Consider the following 24,161-nt stretch of genomic DNA (forward strand, 5'->3'; position numbering starts at 1 on the left):
TCAAAGTTTTAGGCAGCCAGGTATTAAGGAACTGAATCATACTGTCTCCCTCTTCTTTTTCAGGAATCCCGTAAATCCTGATGTTATTCCTTCTAAATCTGTTATCCAAGTCTCCTATTTTTTCATGGAATAAGTTGATTTGTTTCAGAAGAAATTCAGTGCTATTCTAACTTTTAAGTAATCTTCCATCAAAATCAGACATTGCCTCTTCTATACTTGAGAATTGTGAAGATTGTTGTTTAAGAGATTCACTCAGCACTGCAATTTGTTTTTTATATTACTCTCTAAAAGTATACATTTTGCTTTCTAACTAATCTGTCTTTACAGATAACTCATTTCCTTTTAGCTACAAAAATGCTGTTTTTTTCCTCATCATCTTGGCCACACCCACACAAGTGCTGTTTTCTGGTTACATTAATAATAATAATAGGGGATTCTGCTCATTTGCCTCTGACTTGGGGGAAACAAAATTTTGACTCGATTCTCAGTTGGAACTCCTCCTTCGAACTACTACTGGAAATGAAAGGTCTACTGATTTTTGCCTTTTAACCAAGTAACTAAGCAATAATTATAGAAGGCTTTCAAATGGAGAATAAAAAAGTCAGTTTCAAGCAAGAGGGTTCATTCAAGAGCCAGGAACCAATGGACTGAAGCTCTAAAGTATTTTTTTAATAAATAAAGCTGCAACCTTTGTTATGGTAGATTAAGAATACAGAAGTAAACTCACAGCAAATATCACATTTACAGGGAATGTGGGATTCCTTTAAGCAAAATTACTCACAAGATATATTTTAAAACTTATGAGAGTAATCTGTAAATTGCATTAGACTAGGTGCCTATCCTGTGGTAAAGAATTTTCACCCAGGGTACTAATGAAAACCTCACAGTGTGATGCTAAATAAGATTTGTCCAAACAATCATCACATTAAGAAAAAATAGCTAAAATAAATAAGCAGGAAACACTAACCTTAGCAGAGAAGACAAAGAGAAACTCTAAACAACATCAAACTTGAAAGTTCACATAGTATACAGATACTTCCCAAAGCACTAAATACTAAGTGTGAAAGATCACACCTAAAAATGTGACAGGCAAAAATTTAAAGCTAGGTCCTTTCTTCATTTGGCTGCTCCTGTTAGGGGTCGCCACAGCAGATCATCTGTTTCCATTTCTTCCTGTCCTCTGCATCTTGCTCTGCCACACCAACCACCTGCATGTCCTCTCTCACCACATCCATAAACCTTATCTTAGGCCTTCCTCTTTTCCTGTTACCTGGCAGCTTCATCCTTAGCATCTTTTTCCCAATATACACTGCATCCCTCCTCAGCACGTCCAAACCAAAGTAATCTTGCCTCTCTGGCTTTATCTCCAAACCTTCCAACCTGGGCTGACCCTCTAACATACTTATTCCTAATCCTGTCCACCCTCGTCACACCCAGTGCAAATCTTAACATCTTTAACTCTGCCACGTCCAGCTCTGACTCCTGCCTTTTTGTCAATGCCACTATCTCCAACCCATATAACATAGCTGGTCTCACTACCCTCTTGTAGACCTTCCCTTTCACTCTTACTGGTACTCTGTCACAAATCATTCCTGACACTTCTCTCCACCCATTGCATCCTGCCTGTACTCTGTTCTTCACCTCTCTTCTACACTCACCATCACTCTGAAAGTATAGTTGTGTACCTACCATAAATGTAGATGTTCGAGTGTATTCACTGTTGCAGTCATTACACTTCAGTTATCCTGCTGGCAGGCTACCCGAAGTCGGCCTGAATTCCACTGGTCCGGCGTCGGTTGCTGTCGCCTCCTCCCTGACGTCAGTGCGCCAGGGGTATAAAAGATGCAGCAGACGCCATTTTCTTCATTATTTCTTGCCCCAGATGTCAGGTGCCCCCAAAAGGGTAGGCTAAAAAATTCTGATCATAAAAAAGCATGCACATAAACTTCATCTACAAGCAAATACACCACATAGGTTGTATAGAATAGACAAGTACAGATAAGTCCTAGCAATGAAAGGGGGGATGGTAGGAGGGTAACCTGGACTGCAACAGTGAATACACTTGAACATCTACATATATGGTAGGTACACAACTGTACTATGTTCATCGTGTTTCACTGTTGCAGTCATTACACTTGGGTTGAATCCCAAAGCTGAGGTTGGGTGGCTGGTCCAAAATAGAATTAGGAGTGGCTATGAGGCCCTGCAGAACTGCAGTGGCAAAGCCTGCTCTGGATTTAGAGTAAAGAGGTAAGTGGTAGTGTTTTGTGAAAGTGTGCACTGAATTCCAGGTTGCCGCCTCCAAAATGTCCTTGGTTGGTACTCCTCTCAGGAAGGCTGCTGAAGTGGCTGCTGCTCTGGTAGAATGTGGCCTAATGCCCTTAGGCACTGATTTGCCATGTTGTGAATAGCAGAAACGAATGCAGTGGCCTATCCATTTTGAAATAGTCTGCTTTGAAATAGCTTTCCTTTGCGATCCTGCAGCATATGCCACTAAGAGTTGCTCAGTCTTTCTGACAGCTTTAGCCTTGTCCAAGTAAAAGCGTAGCTGTCTGTGTATGTCCAAAGAATGCAGAAGTCTCTACCCCTTATTCTGCAGATTTGGATAAAAGGTAGGCAAATGTATGGTTTGGTTAAGGGCCACACTGGACACTACCCAAGGCATAAATGTTGGGTTTGTCCTTAGAGAAACCCTGTCCAGATGGAAAATAATAAAAGGTTCCCCAGCCATTAGTGCCTGTAATTCTGAGACTCTTCTTGCTGAAGTTATTGCTAGGAGAAGAGCTGTTTTCCATGATAAGTATTTTATCTCAGCTGTATTGGCTGGCTCAAAAGGAGGCAGTGTGAGTTTTTCCAAGACAAAATTGAGGTCCCATGCAGGTATTGGGGCTCTCCTTGGAGGTCTTATGTTTTTGGCCCCTCTGAGATACTGTCTTAGCAGTGGATGAGAGAAAATAGGTGGGTCCGTATTGTAATGAGCTGAAATGGCAGAGGCATGGATCTTAACTGATGAGAAGGATAGGCCTTTGTCCAGCATCTCAGTTAGGTATTGTAAAATCTGAGGAATATTTGGAGCAAGTGTGTCAATTCCTTGTGCCAAGCACAGAATTTCTTCCATTTTTCTGCATAAGATTTTCTGGTGATGGGCCTCCTGGCCTCCAAAATAACATCCATAACTGCTTTAGAGAGAGGTGTGTTCTGAATGGTTACATTATCTGCCATGCAGCCAGACTTAGGGTTCTGAGTTGGCTGTGTAGGATCTGATTGTTTTGTTGGGTCAGCAAATGAGGAATTTGAGGTAATGTCCAGGCTGGGCCTTGAGACAAGCTCTTTAGGATTGGGTACCAGTGCTGGCGTGGCCAGTCTGGGGCAATCAGGATAATTTTTGGCTTTTCTTGTATGACCTTTAGGAGTGCCTTGGGGAGGAGAGGCAGAGGAGGAAGGCATATACTGAGAGGGCTTTCCAGCTGAATGAAAGGGAGTCCACTTTCCATGCGTGTTCGTGATAAGTCCGAGTGCAGAATCTTTGTAGCTGGCAGTTGTGAGGGGAGGCAAATAGATCTATGTCTGGGCATCCCCATTTCCCTGTTATCATTCTGAAGATTTGTGGATCTAGTTTCTACTCGTGAGGATCCATGAGGTTTCTGCTTAGTTCGTCTGCCAAGGTATTTGTCCTTCCTGGCAGGAATTGTGCTTGCAGGTGTAGTTGATAAGTCAATGCTGTGTCCCACAAAAGTCATGGCTTGTCTGCAGAGGGGGTAGGAATGTGTGCCTCCTTGCTTGTTTATGTACCACATGACTGTAGTATTGTCCATCTTTATCAGCAGGTGTTCTGGATGAAGTAGGTCCTTGAAGGCTGTCAGTGCATTCTGTACAGCTAACATCTCTTTTTGATTGATATGAAGATGCATTTGGCTTGTGGTCCATGTGCTCTGAATACATTTTCCTGTCATTTGTGCCCCCAGGCATAATCTGATGCATCTGTTGTTAATGTCTGCCTGGCTGTGGGTAAAGCGAATGGCTGTCCCTTTGTTGTGGTGAGAGGCCAGTGCCCACCATTGAAACTCCTGTTGCAGGCAGGGAATGAGAGTAATTAATGTTTCCAGGCTGTGGCAATGTTGAATCCAAACACTTTTTAGATACCATTGTAGTTTCCTCATATGCAGTCTTGCATATGGAATTAGTAGAATGCAGGATGCCATGTAGCCCAGAGACTGCAGATTTTTTCTTGCAGATAACTGGGTCTTTGTTGCCATGTTTTCAAAGTAAGAAGTCAGTTGCCTTTGTCTGGCATGAGATAAGCCATCTGGGCAGCTGTATTTAAGCTTGCACCTAGGAATATTATCTCTTGAGGGGATACTAGTTTTGATTTCTTTTCGTTTACTGTGTACCCTAGGCAAATTAGCAATCTTTTTACAAACGCCAGATGCTTTAGTAGAATGTCTTTGGTCTCTGCTTGAATAAGGCAGTCCAAGTAGGGAAATATTTGAATTCCTCTTTGTCTGCAAAATGCAATTACTGGTGCCAGGCATTTTGTGAAGACCCTGGGCGCAGTAGATAAGCCAAAGGGCAGTGCAGAGAATTGGTAGTGCATAGAGCCAGCTAATGAATCTGAGGTATCTACTGCAAGATTGTCTGATTGGGACATGCAGGTATGCCTCTTTGAGGTCCAAAGTTACAAGCCAAGCCTTCTTGCCCAGTCAACATTTTGAATTTTGGAACGTCCAGAAAAGTGTCTAGAATAGACAGGTCCAGAATTGGTCTCCAGGTTTTGTCCTTTCTTGGTACTAAGAAAAGTCTTGAGTAAAATCCTTGTCCCTGCTCTTGTTGTGGCACTGGCTGAATAGCCCTCATGTCCATGAGAGATGAAACTTGTCTTTGTGCCTCTGCCCATTGATTGTGTGGCAGGGTCTGGCATACCTTTTGCCTTTAGAAGGGTGTGAAAGTGGAACCTGTAGCCCTGGGAGACTATATTTAAGACCCATTTGTCCTGGGTGATCCTGTGCCAATTTTGTGAAAAAAGTGCTAGCTTTCCCCCTAAGGGAGCTGCCAAAAGATTAGTGCTTGGCCTTGGCAGAGGAAAGTCATTGGGACTGTTTCCTATAAGGCTGTGACTTGTCTTCTCCGCTTTTGGAGGTAGAAGCACCCCATTGTCTGGGCCTGTATGAGCCCTGGGGCTGTTGCCTGCCTCTAGGGCATCTGAATCTGCCTCTTTGTGGTCTGTCTGCCATTGGAAAGGACCAATTCTTAGAAGGCCAGTTCCTGCTAAACCTGGGTGGCTGTACCTGTAAGAAATCCTTTACTGTCTGCATAGATTTAGCTTTATCCTCCATTTTCTTCAACATCTCTACTGCCTTAACACCAAACAAAGTATCATTTTGTAATGGAGCATCCAATAATTTTGCTTTAAAATGATCAGGCAGATTCTGTTCCTTTAACCAAGCATGCCTTCTAATAACAGAACCTGTAACTGCGGCCCAGCACGAGGCCTCCAGTGAATCATAACCACATTGCAAAGTATGTTTTCCCACTTGTTCAGCTGCATGCAATAAACCCTGCAATTCTTTGTTCTCAGAACATTCAGAATTTGTCAACATTTTTTGTTTTAACAAAGACATTAAGTATTGCTGATATTTGAGCATATGAAACTGACAATTTAAAGCCCTTACAGCCAAGGCAGCAGAAGTGTAGACTTTTCCCCCATCTGTCCAGAGCCCTAGAATCTCTATCTGAGGGGACAGGGATATTAGCAAAAGCAGCCTTGACCCTTTTGGGACCCTGTGAGATAATTTCTGGGTCAGCAGCAGGGTTTTTATATAGAAATTTATGGGAATCTGGAACCCTGTAGTATCTGTCCGGCTTAACAGGTGCAGGAGGTAAAGAGTTTGGAGACAGGCCGAACTCTGAAAATATCATCTACTATGTCTAGAACAGGAGGAATTGCAAGGGGTCTGTGCTGAGGCAGTAACAGAAAGTCTCTAAGCCTTTTCTTAGAATCTGAATAATCCTGGCTCTCCCAGTGGAAATGCTCCCTCATGGTATGCAGGGTTTCCCCAAATGAGTAATCCTCAGGAGGAGAAGCTGAAGGAATAGAATCTTCAGCATCAGAATCCTCATAGGGAGGAATAGAATATCCCTGTTCTGAAGAGGAATCAGAGGAATCATATTCGGTATCTTGCCTAGGCCTCTTTTCAGGAGGGGGATGAGAACCCCTGATCAAAGTAATTAGATCTTCGGTCATTTTCAGCATCTGTTTCTTAGGTATAGAAGTCTGTCCTGGAGAATGCTGTACTTGTTTCCTTGTCTTTAAAACTGCTTTAGACTTTGTCTTGGATGCTGAAGTAGGCTTTATATAAAGTTGTGTAGGTCTGAAAACACCCTCAGAAGCTGATGCCTGCTCAGCGGCTCCGGACCCATCTGAGGGATAGATTTCCGAAGGGCCAATACCTTGAGTATCCAGAGGCCTAGTTGTCTCCACGTAGGAGTAGGAGGCTGCCTGTGGCTCTGAGGTAGCGGAAGTCAGGGGCTGCGAAAGCGCCTCACTGAGCACCGGCGAACCGGCGACTGGCCTAGAAGAGGCTTCGTCGGTTTTGGACCTTGGATGCTTGTCCTTTTCTTTATCTTTGCTCTTTTTATGAATTCCGGTTATCGGTTGTTCCGAAGGCATTATATAGTTAAACCTTCGGCCAAAGTAATGAAAAGCAAAATTGTACCGACGCTTTATAGTGCGTTGGTTAAATCTAGCACAAAACCGACAACTAGCAACATCGTGATCAGGGCCTAGGCAAGGAATGCAGTAAGAATGAAAATCCTTATGAGGTATTTGCTTCCCACAAAAAATACAATTGTTAACTTTTTCTGACATCAGTCTAGAGCAAGAAAAAAGCTTCCCAAATGGGGTACTTAGCTTTATTGAAGACTTCGGATCTGAAATTCAATTAGGAAAATCTCAGGAGTCGGCCGACCGGCACTTGCGAACTGCTTTTGCTTCGGGCACCGCGCGGCAAGAAAGATTGAAGAAAATGGCGTCGGCTGCATCTTTTATACCCCTGGCACACTGACGTCAGGGAAGAGGCAACAGCAACCGACGCCGGACCAGGACTTGAATTCAGGCCGACTGCGGGTAGCCTGTCAGCAGGATAACCCAAGTGTAATGACTGCAACAGTGAAACACGATGAACATCTGTTGATCGCAAATATTTAAACTCATCAACCTTCACCACCTCTACTCCCTGCATCCTCACCATTCCTCTATCCTTCCTCTCATTCACACACATATATTCTGTCTTAGTCCTGCTGACCTTCATTCCTCTTCTCTCTAGAGCATATCTCCACCTCTCCAGGGTCTCCTCCACCTGTTCCCTACTCTCACTACAGATCACAATGTCATCTGCAAACATCATAGTCCACGGAGACTCCTGTCTGATCTCGTCTGTCAACCTGTCCATCACCATTGCAAATAAGAAAGGGCTCAGGGCTGTCCCTTGATGTAATCCCACCTCCACCTTAAACGCATCCATCACTCCCACCGCAGATCTGTCCTCTGTCATGCTACCCTTGTACATATCCTGTACCACTCTTACATACTTCTCTGACACTCCCGACTTCCTCATACAATACCACAACTTCCCTCTAGCCACCCTGTCATATGTTTTCTCTTTCTCTAAGTCCACAAAAACACAATGCAACTCCTTCTGACCTTTTCTGTACTTCTTCATCAACACTCTCAGAACAAACATCGCATCTGTAGTGCTCTTTCCTGGCATGAAACCATACTGTTGATCACTAATCATCACCTCCCTTCTTAACCTAGCGTCCACTACTCTTTCCCATAACTTCATACTGTGACTGATCAAGTTAATCCCTCTGTAGTTACTACAGCTGGTAATATAATGGAATTGAGGGGCAAATCAGAGGCAGAGTCACAAAAGAAAAAAACATTCAATTATATAAAAGTGTGTACTCTCGACATTAATAAGAGAAAACAGAAACATGTATACAGAAGCATTTTCCATTATTCAAGTAACAGATTCAAAAAAATACACCAGAATCACACACATGTGGATGTACACACTTACATGAAGGTGCATTTACACTTAAATAATAACATGTATTCATGCAGAGATGGGCCCATTGTTGACTTATATTGTGAATATGAACAGATTTGAGCATATTAATTTATAATATAAAGACATTAAAAACTTCACTAAGCACAACATTCCTCTGACAAAGGAGTAAACACAATAAACTGACTTACCAAGGTACACTTGTGATCCATCCAAAGCTGCATTCCGTAAAGAACTATTCATGTGTTCATATAACTCCTGCAAAAAAACCAAATTAGAAGTCATTTTATTTTCTAATCTACATAGTACATCAGATTTGGATTTACAATTTCTCCCAGCATCAACAGTTATAGTGTTTTGGTAATGGGGAGGGGTGCAAAGATAATATGCATTTAAAATGCCAATCCAGTCATCTTCCATAGGTCAAATACAATACTGTGGAAATTTCTGGAGAAATTCTAAGATGATGCCCATAGTCTAAAACCTAGTACACAGTACAATATTCCAAGGCGGCCAGAATATAATGGCTTCTTACAATACTGACTGCAAGTCTATTAAAGATTGGTGCAAGGTATTAATTCCATGGAGATCTTTGTATAGGGCAAAGTGAATTTTTTCACTAAGCAATACATTATACAAAGAAAAAGGAATATTTCATAGAGTGAAGTAAATCAACACTAAAGCATCATGCCAGTCTCTGCTCCAAGGTCAGTTTTATGTCATTCAATTCTCATTTTCATTGTCCTCTGTGCTCTATGTAAGATGAAAGGAAATACCTCAGTGAGAATAAAATTAAAGCACTGAGGAAGAGGGACAATGGCTGGGACAAACCCAAAGAAAAACAGAACAAACAAGCCTTAAAAAGTTATAGACACAAAGAAGTTAGTTAAACAATAATGTGGAAAAGAAACAAGACAACTACACTTCAGTTTATGCAACATAAAACTGTTGTGGTTTATTTTTTTAACCAAATGTTACAAAACTTATAATATGGCTAATCAATTCACCATATATTGTTGTATGTTGGTTTATTCACAGTTTAAAATGCTACAAGGAGAATGGATAGTGCTGTAATTTACTTAACTGTCAAGCAATGCTTAGCCAATGAAAATGCTTTACCTAGCCATGAAAGACCAAATTATCTACCTAACTAAAATGTTACTCTACTCTGTTCAACAGTCACTGGCTCAATGATGTACTTCATCAGTTATGCAGAAAAAACAGCAAGCTTAGACAACTTATTTCTTAATTAGTATTTACTATTTTCCAGAATGTAAAAATTGGACGGCGCAGTGGTGCAGAGGTAGTGTTGTTGTCTCACAGCAAGAGGTTCTCCGGTTTGATTCTCAGAGTGCCTACTGTGCAAAGCCTACATGTCCTCCCTGTGTTTGTGTGGGTTTTCTCTGGGTATTCCAGATGTCCTTCAAGGATGCATCTGCAGTCCTAACATATGGGTTGTCCTGCCTCAGGCAGCCCTTCGGTCGGCCGGATTCCAAAGTCTGGGTCTGGCCTCGGCTGATGTCGCACTTCACCCGACGTCATAGCTGCTGTGAATTGGGTATAAAGGCATCAGCCGACGCCATTTTCCTCAGTCTTTCTTGCCGCGCGGTGCCCGAAGCAGAAGCTGTTCGCAAGTGCCGGTCGGTCAGATCCAGAGATTTCTACTACCGAAGACTTCTAAAAAGCCAAGTACCCCGTTGGGGACTCTTTCTTGCCTCAGCCGATGTCAGAAAAAGTAAATAATTGTTTAACTTGTGGGAAACAAATACCTCATAAGGATTTCCACTCTTACTGCCTTCCTTGCTTAGGCCCAGACCACGACGTATCAGCTTGTCTAGCCTGTGCTTCCTTCAACCGACGGACACTTAGACGTCGGTCGGAGTTTGCAGAGGAGTTTTTTGGTCCCGCTTTTGCTTACAAAATGCCGGAGACTCCGACTTCACATTTAACTAAAAAGCGTAAGGAAAAGGACCGACACTCGCGGTCCGCGGTTTCGGCTGAAACCACGGTTAAGCCAACCGCGAGTGTCTTGGTTTCAGCTGAAACAGAGTCCTCGGTTCTTCCTTCGGCCGAAAGCATACCTCCGACAGCCGAGGCCTCACACAGCTTGGCTGAATCTGCTACTGAAATTTCTCCGGCTGCAGCAGGCACCCAGGATTTATCAGATACTATTCCTTTAGACATATCTACTCCTGCACGTGGAGCTGCTAGGCCACGTGCATCTATGTCTATCAAGGCTTTCTCTAGGGCTAAAGCAGCTAAAACTTCTAAGGCCTTGCCTGCTAAAACCCCCTCACACAGGCCTACCTCTAGTTCCCAAATGCTCAGCCTGGCTGAGGATCTCATTTCTTTGATCAGGGGATCCCAACCTCACCCAGACAGGGCCTCTCAACCCCCTCCAGAGAAGAGGCCTAGAGCAGAGCCCCCGGATCCAGTTTCTACAGACTATTCCTCGGATGATTCAGAAAACTCAAATCCTCCAGAAGGCCCCTATTCTCCATATGAGGATTCTGATGCAGAAGATTCCATTCCTTCTGCCTCTCCTCCTGAGGAATTTTCTTTTGGGGAAACCTTACATGCTATGAGAGAGCAATTTCAATGGCAGGGCCAGGATTTTTCAGATTCAAGGAAAAGGCTAAGGACCTTTTTACATTTACCACAGCATAGGCCTTTAGCCATCCCTCCAGTACTTACAGTTGTGGATGATGCATTTAATGATGCCTGTACTGCCCCTGACTCTCTTCCCCCGGCCCCTGCTAAGCCCGACAGATATTATAGGGTCCCGGACACTCACTATCACTTGTATAAGGCTCCTATTGCAGATCCTGAAACCATTTCACAGGGCCCCAAAGCTGTAGCAGCTGCCTCTGCCAAAAAACCCCTCCCCTCTGAAAGAGAATCTAGAGCATTAGAGAGATGGGGTAAAAAAGTTTATACTTCTGCTACTCTTTCGGCTAGGGCCTTAAACTGTCAATTCCACATGATTCAGTATCAGGAATTTTTGTTAGACCAGCTAAATAAAAAACTGTCCTCTCCTGAACCTATAGACCGTAAATCCCTTCAGGATTTGGTACATAACACTCAGCAGGTCTATGATGCACTGGAGGCTTCCTTTAGATCAGCTATGACTGGAACAGTGATCAGAAGGCATGCATGGTTAAAAGAGCAATCCTTACCAGACCATGTAAAGTCAAAGCTCCTAGATGCTCCCATGGAGAAACAAAGTTTGTTTGGCTCCCCTGCACAGCAAGTGCTAAAGAAGGTGGAAGAAAAAGCAAAATCTATCCAAACAGTCAAGGATTTCTTACAGGTCCAGCCTCCGAGGTTTAGTAGAGATTGGCCTTCGAAGAATTGGTCCTTTCCAGACACCTCCAGAGCACAGAGAGGCAGAAATAGGCGCCCAAGAGGCAGAGGTCAATCCAGAGGTGCCTATAAGGGACGACAGTGGCAGCCTAACAACCAGAGAAGTACTGCCACAGATCCAGCTACTACCACTTCCACAGGACAGACACAATGACTTGACTCTGATACCGCCTACCAGGGAACAACTGGTAGCACCCTTAGGCGGAAAGCTAGCCTTATTTTCCATAAGCTGGCATTACATTACAGGAGACAAATGGATTTTACAGACAATAGACAAAGTCTACAGGTTTCACTTCCACACTCTACCAAAAAAGAGAGGAATGCCAAACCTACCTCCAAACCAAAAAACAAACGGTCTAGGACAAATCAACCACTTACTAAGGATGAGAGCTATAGAAAAGGTACCGCCTATGGAACAAGGACAAGGATTTTACTCCAGACTTTTCCTGGTACCAAGTAAAGAAAATCAATGGAGGCCTATTCTCGACCTGTCCGCTCTGAACACATACCTCATTGTTCCAAAATTCAAAATGCTGACCCTACAGCAACTTCTTCCCATGCTGGGCAAGGAGTCTTGGCTGGTGACTCTAGATCTCAAGGAGGCATACCTGCACGTCCCTATACGACCAGATTGCAGAAGATACCTCAGATTTCTTGCAGGATCAGAGCATTATCAATTCTCAGCATTGCCCTTTGGCTTATCTACTGCGCCCAGAGTATTCACGAAATGCCTGGCATCAGTAATTGCTCATTGCAGGCTTCAGGGAATTCAGATTTATCCATACCTGGACGACTGCCTAATACAAGCGGACAACAAGACCAAATTGACAGAAGATTTGGAAAAGGTTATACAACTACTGCAAGCCCTGGGATACACAGTCAACATGAAAAAGTCAAGACTGGTACCATCCCAAAGGATAACATTCTTGGGTGCAGAACTGGACACTTCAAATCAGATGGCATTTCTCACAGCAGAAAAGCAAAAGCAACTACCACTCTATTTCATGACATTAACAACAAAGAACCAGCTTACAGCAAGGAAAGCCCTGCAAGCCCTGGGTTACATGGCATCCTGCATAATATTGATTCCACATGCCAGGCTGCATATAAGGAAGTTGCAATGGTACCTAAGGAATATATGGTCTCAACACAAACACAGTCTAGAAGCCCAGATTCCAATAATTCCATGCCTGAAGCAAGAATTCCTGTGGTGGGCTCAGGCCTGTCAGTTGAACAGAGGACTGCCTTTCCACAAACCTCACCCAAGCCAGACTATCACCACGGACGCCTCAGACCTAGGCTGGGGGGCACACATGGTGGACAAGTGTATACAAGGCCTATGGACAAAAGACCAGCTGAACCTACACATAAATCAAAAAGAGATGCTGGCAGTGAAACAGGCAATTCAGACATTCAGACCGTTTCTTCAACAGGGTCATTTGCTGATAAGGACGGACAACACCACAGTCATGTGGTATATCAACAAACAGGGAGGCACACACTCATATCCTCTATGCCGGATGGCAATGGACCTGTGGAATGTGGCCCTGAACCTCAACATTCAGCTCCAGGCCATATTTGTGCCAGGAAAAGAAAATATACTAGCAGACACCTTAAGCAGAACTACCACGGATGCCCACGAATGGATGTTGCATCCAGACATCTTCAAATCCATTACAAAGAAATGGGGACTACCAGAAATAGACCTGTTCACATCCCCACACAACCACCAATTGAGGAAATTCTGCACAAGGACATACCACCCACTTGCTTGGAAGGTGGACTCCCTATCCTTCAGTTGGGAAAACCTGACAGCATATGCATTCCCACCTCTTCCTTTGATGCACAAAGTGCTACTGAAGATCAAAGAAGATCACCCAAGGATCATCCTGATAGCTCCAGACTGGCCGAGGCAGCATTGGTACCCGCTACTGAGGAGTATGTCTCGGACACACGCATGGCCTCTACCTCTAGTTCCTTTGCTGCTAACACAGAACAACTTCAAAATCCCACATCCAAACTTGAAAACACTACAGCTAGCTGCTTGGAATATTACATAAAACAAAATAACCCAGATTTATCTCAGAGGGTTAAAGACATTATCCTGGAGGCTCGCAGACCCTCCACAAGGAAGACTTATTCAGCCAAATGGAAAAGATACTTCATTTGGAGTGCAGCAAAAGGAGAAGATGTTTCATTAGCAAACATAGCTAACATCCTGGAATATTTAGCAGAGCTTTTCCACAATGGCCTGTCATACTCCTCTATTAAGATTCATGCATCAGCAATTTCAGCAGAATACAACATGGATCCTCCAGTCTTCTCTCATCCTCTACTCAAGCAGTTTCTGAGAGGAATTAAAAATGTAAAACCTCCAAGGAAGCCACCTTTGCCTACATGGGATCTTAACTTTGTGCTGGAAAAGTTAACACTCCCCCCTTTCGAACCAGCAGCAACAGCAGAATTACAGTTCTTATCTTGGAAAACTGCTTTCCTACTTGCAATCACTTCAGCAAGAAGGGTTTCTGAATTACAGGCATTAATGGCAGTACAGCCCTTCCTTATCTTCCATCAGGATAGAGTGTCCTTGAGAACTAACCCTACTTTTATGCCAAAGGTGGTCTCCAGGGTATCATTGAACCAAGCAATCCACCTAACAACATTCTTCCCCAACCCACAGAACAGGGGGGAAAGACTACTACATACCTTGGATGTGCACAGGCAATTGCGCTACTATCTGGACAGAACCAAGAACAATAGAAAAACTGACCAGCTTCTGGTAGCATATGCAACAGGAATGGAAGGAAAAGCAATTTCAAAACAGACAATCTCAAAATGGATAGGAAATTGCATTAGATTTTGTTACTCCTTTCATGGAAAGACAACTCCAGAAAACATCAGACCTCACTCCACAAGGGCTACAGCCACTACTACAGCTTTCTTACGAGGAGTGGCTACCAAAGACATTTTAGAAGCTGCTACTTGGAGCTCCGTGCATACATTTGCCAAGCATTATAATCTACCTTTATACTCCAGATCCCGAGCAGGTTTTGCAACTGCTGTTTTGCAAGGGATCTTAACTACACCATAATCATCTTAGTGCCTCCTTCCCCCAGTTTGGCTATGGTATTCTACCCATATGTTAGGACTGCAGATGCATCCTTGAAGGACATAGTACAGTTTTGTACCTACCATAAATGTAGATGTCCGAGAGGTATGCATCTGCAGTCAGGATTACCCACCCTCCTTCCCCTCTGTGGTACTCCTAGGGTATTTGCCCATCTTGTAGCTAGCTGGGGGAATCTATTATTGTGTATTTGTTTGTATATATGTATATACATGTTTATTTTTGTTTGCTCTCTACTGTTTGGAATCATTTGCATTTATCCAAATTTAGCCTTCCTAGAGGGCACCTGGCATCTGGGGCAAGAAACACTGAGGAAAATGGCATTGGCTGATGCCTTTATACCCAATTCACAGCAGCTATGACGTCGGGTGAAGTGCGACATCAGCCGAGGCCAGACCCAGACTTTGGAATCCGGCCGACCGAAGGGCTGCCTGAGGCAGGACAACCCATATGTTAGGACTGCAGATGCATACCTCTCGGACATCTACATTTATGGTAGGTACAAAACTGTACTTTTCCTCCCATGTTACAAAGACATGCATCTGAAGTGTTTTTCCCTGAGCCTCTGCTGAAACTGGCTGCATTCCAAGTTGGACTTTCCTAGTAAACAAATTCAAAAAGGAAAAGGAAAAATATATTGGTGAACAGAAAGAAAAACAGCTCTAGAAAATGGACAAAAAGTCATCACCTTCCAGTACAGAGGAGAAAAATGACTAAAGCCATGAAAATATTTCACCATCTATGCTATTTTCTATTCAGAACACTGCATGCACACCTGTGTAATTTAAACAAGGTAAAATTATTCAAGATGATTTACAAAGACATTGACCTTTTTTTTAGAATTTACTTTCAATTAATCCAGTTATGGTACATTTTTTAGATTTAAGTATTACTTACAATAGCAAACGCACATTTGCTCTAGTACTTATAGGAAACCCAAGTTTATAAAAAAAATATATATATATATATATATTCTTCAAGTGCACATCTTAAAGGAAAATGTAATTAAAGGGATACTTGTCTAGACTGACTTCTGATAACATTTTGAACTAGAAATTGTAAAGTTAGTTGATATATTTATAGAGAAAAAAAATGAAGTCAAAATTAATAGAGGACATGCATGGTATCCAGTTTTTGATAAAAAATAACATTTATAATAAAATGAGATAATGGCAACAATAGTAAAAAAAATACCTTAGCTTTTCCAGTAATGTACAGTGTAGACAGTCAAAATATACAAAATAGTTTTATAGAAAACTGGAAAGTCATTTTAGGATGCCCTGAGTTGATTGAAAAATCAATCCCATGTCCAATTTTTGTAGGGAAGAAAGGACAAAATGTAAAGGGATTATTGGCATATGATATCCATAATCATTGATAAAGAATGTAATTCATTGGGAAAGAAAAAAATGGGTATTTGTGGTATGTGTAAAATGGTGAATGTTTATGAGACTTCAGTGTTATATTTTGGATATTTTTATAACACCATTTCTACGGAAAGGAACTTTAATTGTAATACCACTACAGCTGTATAAAGGGCATCTTGCATTTCTTTCTCCTGTTTTTCATATTGGCAAGACTAAGAGAAAGCCTTCTGACCACATCAAGGAGCATTTATGAGCAATCAGTGTAAAAGATGCAAATAATAATGGCCTATTTAAACATTCTTTGGTGTGGGGGGGGGGCATTTAAGAAGTTTACTTAATATCTTATAGAGCAAGTTGGTTTTGGTTGTAAAGTGGGTGATTTGGAGAACTTTCCTGAAATAGCAGATGTTAAATGGCAACTTGGATTACAGGCAAATTAATATCCAGGGCTTAATTTAGCTATAAATATTAAACTTATTTTAAAAGCAAAAAAATCTGTAAAAGTGTTTGATTATTTTTGTGATGTTTCTTTATGGTGAAGTTGGTGCAAGTCACATGATTTTTTTGTTATCTAATATTTAAACGATTATTTTCTGGTGTTTCACTCAGTTCTGAATAAATCATTGTTTATGAAGAAAACTCTTAACTGAGTTAACGGAATTGTTTTAATAAACTACTCTGATTTGGTACCTCTGTTTTTCCTTTTCTTGGTCATTGGTCTTTTTTTTTCTGTAAATAATCAGGAATGAACAAATGGAAATTTTTCACTCAGTTTAAAAGTATTTGGGAATTTTCTAACTACATTTATAAAATTATAACATTAAAATATGTCAAAGAAGTTCTAATGTTAGAAATGCAACAGTTTACTAAGGCCAAGCAAATCCAGAAAACAGAAGAGACCAGAAAGTCAGCAAAACCACCCAAGACACATTTGCGACCATCTTATTGTACTGCAAAAAAGAACAGAAGATTTGATTATACTGATTATACGATTTCAAACACTGGAAACCACTCTACAGAACAAAAACATGTCAATCATATCAGCATCAATATCTCTACAGAATCTACAAAATCCATCAATGGATGAAACAGGATAGGCTTACAACAGTCAAAACAGGTATTCTTAAGTAACACAAACTCTGTATTAAGGACTTTAGCAAACTGAATTCTCTAACAATACTTTTTTTTTTCCAAAGAGAAATTCCCAGTGAAGCTGAAAATGCTGGGAGTTACTGTTGTTCATTACACAGTGAGGAACAAATTAAATAAAAAAGTTATGTACTCACCATAATGTTCCACGTTTGTTGTCCATCTAGTCATTCATTCTTACTTGGGTGGGTTCGGAGACGATCCTCGACTCCAACTCGGCCAAATACACAGCTGGAAGTCTCAAACTTGGCTTGTGGCAGGTAGGTATCCCATGATGCAGTGGTGTAACTCTCCAGATCTTGTTTGCTGCTAACTTACTAATGAGTAATATACAAGACCATAAGACCCCAGTCAAGGAGCTCCTGTAAGGAGGAAAGATAACCACCAGGTTCTCTAGGAGTCCTCAGATGAGGGAAGGGTCATAAGAATGAATGGCGAGATGGACAACAAACATGGAACATTATGGTGAGTACATAACTTCTTTATGTTACGTTGTCCTATCTCGCCTTTATTCTTACTTGGGTGGGACAGCGTCCCTAGCACCTTTTCCCAGTATGGCTCACGAGAGTACACCTTTGAGCACAGTGGAACCAAAAGAAGCCCTGTCCCTGGAGGCCAAATCCACTTTGTAATGAGTGATAAACGTATGAGGATTGGCCCACATAGCTGCAGCACAAATATTGTCCATAAACATTCTGGCCTGAAAAGCAAATGACGTAGCTAATGCTCTAATTGAATGACCCCTAATTTTGAATGGCAGTTCTCTATTATTGGAGGTATAGATAAAAGTGATACAATTGAGAGCCAATTAGAAAGGGTAACTTTAGAAACTGGCATACCCTTTTTTGTCTCAGAGAAGGAGATGAATAATTTGATAGATTACTAAGCAAACAGAATCTGAGCTGTCTATGCACATCCAACTGAGGGAGTCTATGAAGAACATTGGAAGCTCAATGGATTGATTGATATTGGCTTGAGAGCAAACCTTAGGTACAAAGGCTGGATTGGTTCATAGTGATACCCTGTCCTTGTGAACGATCAGATATGGCAACTCTGAGACCCTTCTGGCAAATGTTACTGCTACTAGAAAAATGGTCTTCCAGGAAAGTAATTTGAGGTCACAAGATGAAGAAGCCTCGAACGGTGGCAATGTAAGTTGAGATGGGACAAAATTTACATCCCAAGGAGGAAGTGGTTCATTAAAAGGATGTCTAAATAAGGAAGCGCCTTTTAAAAATGATTTACACAACCTGTGTGACAGTAAATTAGGAGAATGGTCACCAATCTGGAAATTTGAAATTGCAGCCAGCTGGACTCTAATAGTTGCTGCAGCAGCACCTTGCTGAAAGAGTTCCACCAGAAATTCTAGAATGGATTGAATAGATGCAGAAAATGGGTCAATGTTTCTATTTTGAGCCCAGTGAGAAAATCTTTTCCACCTGCTAGTATATAGTCTTCTAGTAGAAACTTTATGAGAAGACATCAGTATGTGTTTGACTGCTGAAGTAACGTTTTGAAGCCTGACTAAATTGGGAACTTGGAAAGTGGAGCAGCCATGCTGTCAAGCTGAGGGTGTGGAGAGAAGGATGAAGTGCACCTGACATATGTGTCAGTAGGTCTGGAACTGGGTCCAGAATCCAAGGCTTCTCCTGAAGATGAGGACAAAGGCAGGGGAACCAAATCTGATGAGGCCAATGTGGGGCAATGAGAATCATTCTGCTTCCCAAGGATTTTGCTTTCTGGATGACTTTGGGTATGAGGGGAAATGGAGGAAAGACAAAGAAGTCCCGAGGGCCAATCGTGAACAAGTGCATCTCTCGGTGTCTCCCCTGGTGGAGGAATTAGGGTAAAGTAGCTGCTGCACTTGGCATTCATGGGAGTCACGAAAAGATTGCAGCAAGGCTGACCTTATTTCCAGAAGATCTCTTCCGCTATGCTCTGGTTCAGAGATCACTCATGAGGCATCAATATTGCCCTAATGAGCTTGTCGGCTATCTCGCTGGATTTCGTCAGGATGTGCATTGCTACTAGAAAGCACTGGGAAGAGATTGCCCATTGCCAAACTCTCAGGGCCTCGTGACAAAGTGGGCATGATTTGGTTCCTCCTTGTTTATGTACCAAACCACCGACATATTGTCTGATTGTATAGCAATTGTCCCTAGTGGAAGAGAGTCGTGGAGTGCTTGAAACGCAAGAAGCAATGCTCTCATCTCTGATATGCAAGTGGGCCTCGTGTTCCTGCCATATACCTTGGACCGTCCTTCCCAGATAATGTCCCCCCACCCTATCAGGTAAGCATCCGTAGTCACTGTAGCAACAGGTTGTCGTGGAGTAAAGGGTCTCCTGATGGTAACATGGTTGGACTGAATCCACCACCATAGGTCCTTTTTGCATGACTCTGTTATTCTGATCAGGTGGGACATTGGAATTTCTTGAAGTGACCATTGGGAGAACGGGAGCCATTGAAGGATTCTCATATGCATTCTGGCGAGAGGAACTAGTGTTATGGTTGAAGCCATTGTCCCTAGGAGTTTCAGAACTACTTTTGCCTTTTCTGTGTCCTTTGAAGAACATGAAGTATTTGCTGCCCGAGGGCTGAAATTCTGTCAGCTGGAAGATGTACCATCATGGAAACAGTGTCTAGGTTTGCACCTATGAAGGTAATATGTTGACAGGGCAACAAGGCAGATTTTTGTAAGTTGATTGCTACGCCTGAGTACAAATTTCCAAAGTCACATCCCTGGCTTGCTGGAGTAGATGCTTGGTGGTGGCAGTTAGGAGCCAGTCATCCAGACAGAGAAACACCTGGAATCCCAGGCGCCTCAAGTGAGCCGTGACTACTGCCATGCATTTGGTGAACATTCTGGGGGCTGTAGTGAAACCAAAGGGCAGTGCTCGGAATTGATAATGACTGGCTCCCAGCTGGAAGCGTAAGTGACTCCTAAATGCTCTGTCTATTTTTATGTGGTAGTACGCATCATGGAGGTCTATTGAGCACATCCAATCGTCTTTCCCTAAGAAGGGAAGTACTGACTGCAGTGTCACCATTTGGAACTTTGACTTTTTGACAGATTCATTTAACTTCCTGAGATCCAATATAGGTTTCCAGTTCCCTATTCTTTTTGGCACCAAAAAGAATCTTGAGTAAGTTCTGAAACCTGTTTAGTCTGTGGGGACTTCTTGGATGACTCTTTTGTCCAGCAACTTTCGGATTTCTATAGTTGCTTGCTCCCTTAGATTGGGTGGAACATCCCGGACTGTTCTGATTTTTGGGACAGGGTGGCAAAAGGGAAAGGAATATCCTCTGGATATTATACTTCGTACCCACTTGTCTCTTGTGATAGCTTGCCAGGCTTCTGGGTACAAATACAAACATCCCATGACTGCCTCCAGAGTAGAGCAGGCGGGCCTCCTTTCAGGAGCTCTGAGAGGAACGCCTGCAAAAGGAATCATGGTCACCCTGGTTTTGCGGACCCCCTCTGCCTCTAGGATGATGTCTACCATTGTTACCTCCCCCCTCTACCCCTGGGGAAGGATTCACCTTGTGCGTCTTGGAAAGTTCCCTGTGATCTTTTGAACCACATTTTCGTCTCTTCTGACCTTTAGAGGTAAGGTCTTGAAGGTACAGAAAAACGTACTCCAACGGCAGAGAGAGTTTTCCCTTCCTGCTCTCATCTGCTGAGTGTGTCTTTTACTTTAGGACCAAAGAGTGAGGTACCATCAAAGGGGACATTAGTAAAGGTAAACTTAAACGGCTCCGCAAAATTGCACAAGCCCATCCAGGGCTGCCTCCTCCAGGAAACTCCTGAACCCACCACCTTGCTCACTCCGTCTGCTGCATACGATATCAGTCTCATGGAGGAGCTGACGGTAGAATTTAAGATGAATAGCTGGGAGGAGACTTTCTCATTCACCCCCACAGCTAATGAATCTTGTAGAGCATCTCCAAGCTCTTTCCGGAGATTTCTTTGTAGCCTTGTAAAGTGAATGACGTAGTCTAGCGATCGCAGTGTAAAAGTCACTGATGAAAAGACATGCTTTCCATACCTGTCTATCATTCACGAATCTTTGCTCGGAGGATGAACAGATGAGGATGTCTCAAAGTTCCTTCTTGGTGGCTGCTGTCACCACCATAGCATCTATAGGTACACCCTTTGTGAGAAAATCTTTTCTGGTAGGGGCTGACAAAAACTTGTTTGACTTCTGTGGGACTGTTTCTATAGTGTCAGGTGGCTCCCATACCTTTCGACTGACCAAGTCCATTAGTTCATTGAAAGGCGGAGACACCCAGGAGGCTAAAGGTTGAGATCCAAAGTCCTTCCAGTACACAGACTCCTCATCAGAAGGGGTGATGGCTTTCCAGCAGCCTCTCTGCTTTAGGATCTCCATGATATCTGCAAATGAGATATCAGAGGACGACCGTGGGGGACCCTTCTGACTCCTCGAGGTCAGTATTTGAGCTGACGGACTCATCAGGGGAGTCTACATGCTTTCTCTTGCAAGTTCTCCTCCGAGGGGGCTCCTCAGAAGGGTATTCTGGGGAGGCCTCAGAAGAGAGGGGGTTCACCCAATGGGAGATTCTGAGCCTCTGGATCTCTGCTGTCCTGTGGATGGGGTGGTGCCGAGACAGTAGCCGGTGCCTTGGGGGTACGAATGCCGGTATCCCTATGTAGAGCTGTAGAGGGGGACAGCACACTTCTCATCAGCTAAAAAGCAGATCCCACAGGTTCCGAGGATGTCCCCAGCTCTGAGGAGATAGATGACATCCCCAGTTCCAGGGAAATCCGCTCCGAAGCCGATGTGGGAGCTAAGCTCACCTGCGCCGATCCACCAAGTGGTAGACTCAGAACCGAAGAAGTTTGGACCCGAGAGTCCCCCCAAGGCTGGCCGGAGAACCCCTGCTCCCAGACACTCCAGACGGCACAGAGAGAGTTAGAGCAGACTTAAGTTCTGTTATCTCCAGAAGGGGTCCCGGAACCTATGGTTTTACAGCAAATGGTACCAGGCACTCCAGCTCCGAGGAGCCAGCTTGGCTCGAAGGGAGGAACAACAGTGGATGCAAGAGTCTCAGGAGGCTCTGAGACCTGGTGGGTCGGTGCAGAGAACAATTTTGCTAGCACTGGCGAATTCAGGAGCCTGCGCACCACCCTCTCCACGTCATCATCAGATAGGCTCCTAGTGGACCTGGAGGATAGAGGACAACGAGATCTCTCCAAAATGGGAGACCTCAAAGTAGGGGAGACCAGCAGAATGTTAATGGAATGGCTCCGAGACATGGTATCTTCCGGCTCAGAAGACCTTGGGGCCAAAGAACCAGGTTTGTCAATAATGATGACCTTATTGGTTTCGAGGGCTGTGGAGCAGAGGAGGCAGATGGTTTAGAAAGTTTTGACAATTTTTCTGGAGGCTCAGACTGAGCCAAAGAGACAGGTGATGGCCTTTTGGATGGTTTGTCGTCCTTTGAAAAAGTGCACAGCTTCCTCAAAGGTTGGCTTTAAGAGTCCCTTGATAATCAATTTGTTTCTCCTCTCCTGTAACATACATGCACTAAAGGAGTAGCAGAAAGTACAATCCTCCTGTAAATGAATAGCCCCTAGACAGCATATGCAAATGACATGTCTGTCTGTAATTGACATTTTCTGTGTACATTTCTGACACTTTTTAACACTCTAAGGCTTTTGCTCTTTCTCCCTAGAGTCTTTAAACATGATAGAAGAACATTCCCAAAGGGATTACAAAGGCAACTAACTCAGAACACTGACTTATAACACACACTAATCTAATAAACTCTGCACATCTAAGTGAAAGATAAATTAGAAAACTAACTAACTCTGACAAAAAGGCAAGCACTAGGACCTCTAACTTAAACAAACCTAGATACCATGGAAGAACACACACGCAGACACCAATACTACCAGCTCTAACTAAAACGGGCAATTAGCTCTCTAATTTAAATGAGCTAAATGACCAACTGACTAACTAATTGCAAGAGTATACTAAACAACATATCACTACAATAAAATATGGGATACAATAAGGCCTGTGAAAAAAATGACGGCCAAACAACAGCAACCAACAGCAAAAGAGATAAAGTAAGCTACACTCTACATCTAACTATCTAATCCCACAAAAACACTATAAATGTAAGAATCCTAAAATTTTTAGCTAACTGAAAAAAGACAAAAACTAGCCAAGGTGAAGAAGAGCACATCCAACCTCAAAGTGGCAAATGAGATCTGGAGAGTTGCACCACTGCATCATGGGATACCTACCTGACACAAGCCAAGTTTGAGACTTCCAGCTGTGTATTCGGCCGAGTCGGAGCTGAGGATCGGCTCCGAACCCATCCAAGTAAGAATGAAGATGAGATAGGACAACATAACATCGAAAGTTATATATTTACTATAACTAGCTATCTGTGTTGTTCATTTTTATTCTTCCTCAATAGATCGATTACGGATCTGATCCCTGGATCTGAGTCAGCCACATACTTCAGACTTTGGATCAAACTCCTCCTTCTACCCATAAATACCTTAAGTCCATCCTCAATACTTCAAATAGAGTCTGTTGCCATAATGTCCCCATTAACAAGCTAAAGAAAAGGATAGATTAAAGAAAAGGACTCAAACCTGGACCTATAAATTTCAATAAGAAAAACCAACAGGTCATTCCAGAAGATTACAAAAGGGGGGTGGATGGGGTGAGATGAGGAAGAATGGAAATGGACAACACAGATGCATAGTTATGGTGACATGGTACATATCTTTCAAACCTGATGTCGTCCTTTTCATTCTCTCAAAATGAATGGAACAGAGTCCCCAGCTATGCGAATCTTGAAAGACCCTCATGGAATGATATTCAGGAGAAAGTACAGTTTTGTACCTACCATAAATGTAGATGTCCGAGAGGTATGCATCTGCAGTCCTAACATATGGGTTGTCCTGCCTCAGGCAGCCCTTCGGTCGGCCGGATTCCAAAGTCTGGGTCTGGCCTCGGCTGATGTCGCACTTCACCCGACGTCATAGCTGCTGTGTATTGGGTATAAAGGCATCAGCCGACGCCATTTTCCTCAGTGTTTCTTGCCCCAGA

The 24,161-nt window shown here is 43.0% G+C and overlaps 1 protein-coding gene across 1 annotated transcript in view; it reads right to left on the minus strand.

Moving 5' to 3' along the window:
* Positions 1–24,161, minus strand: part of AVL9 (AVL9 cell migration associated) — a 1,171,768-nt gene that overhangs the window by 625,716 nt on the left and 521,891 nt on the right. Inside the window, exon 6 of the mRNA XM_044064846.1 lies at positions 8,258–8,324. Within this exon, the coding sequence (XP_043920781.1) occupies positions 8,258–8,324 (67 nt within the window). The remainder of the gene's footprint in view (positions 1–8,257; positions 8,325–24,161) is intronic.

This window comes from Protopterus annectens, chromosome 3.part0, assembly GCF_019279795.1.
Source record: "Protopterus annectens isolate FY-2018-M chromosome 3.part0, PAN1.0, whole genome shotgun sequence".
Taxonomy (NCBI): Eukaryota; Metazoa; Chordata; order Ceratodontiformes; family Protopteridae; genus Protopterus; species Protopterus annectens.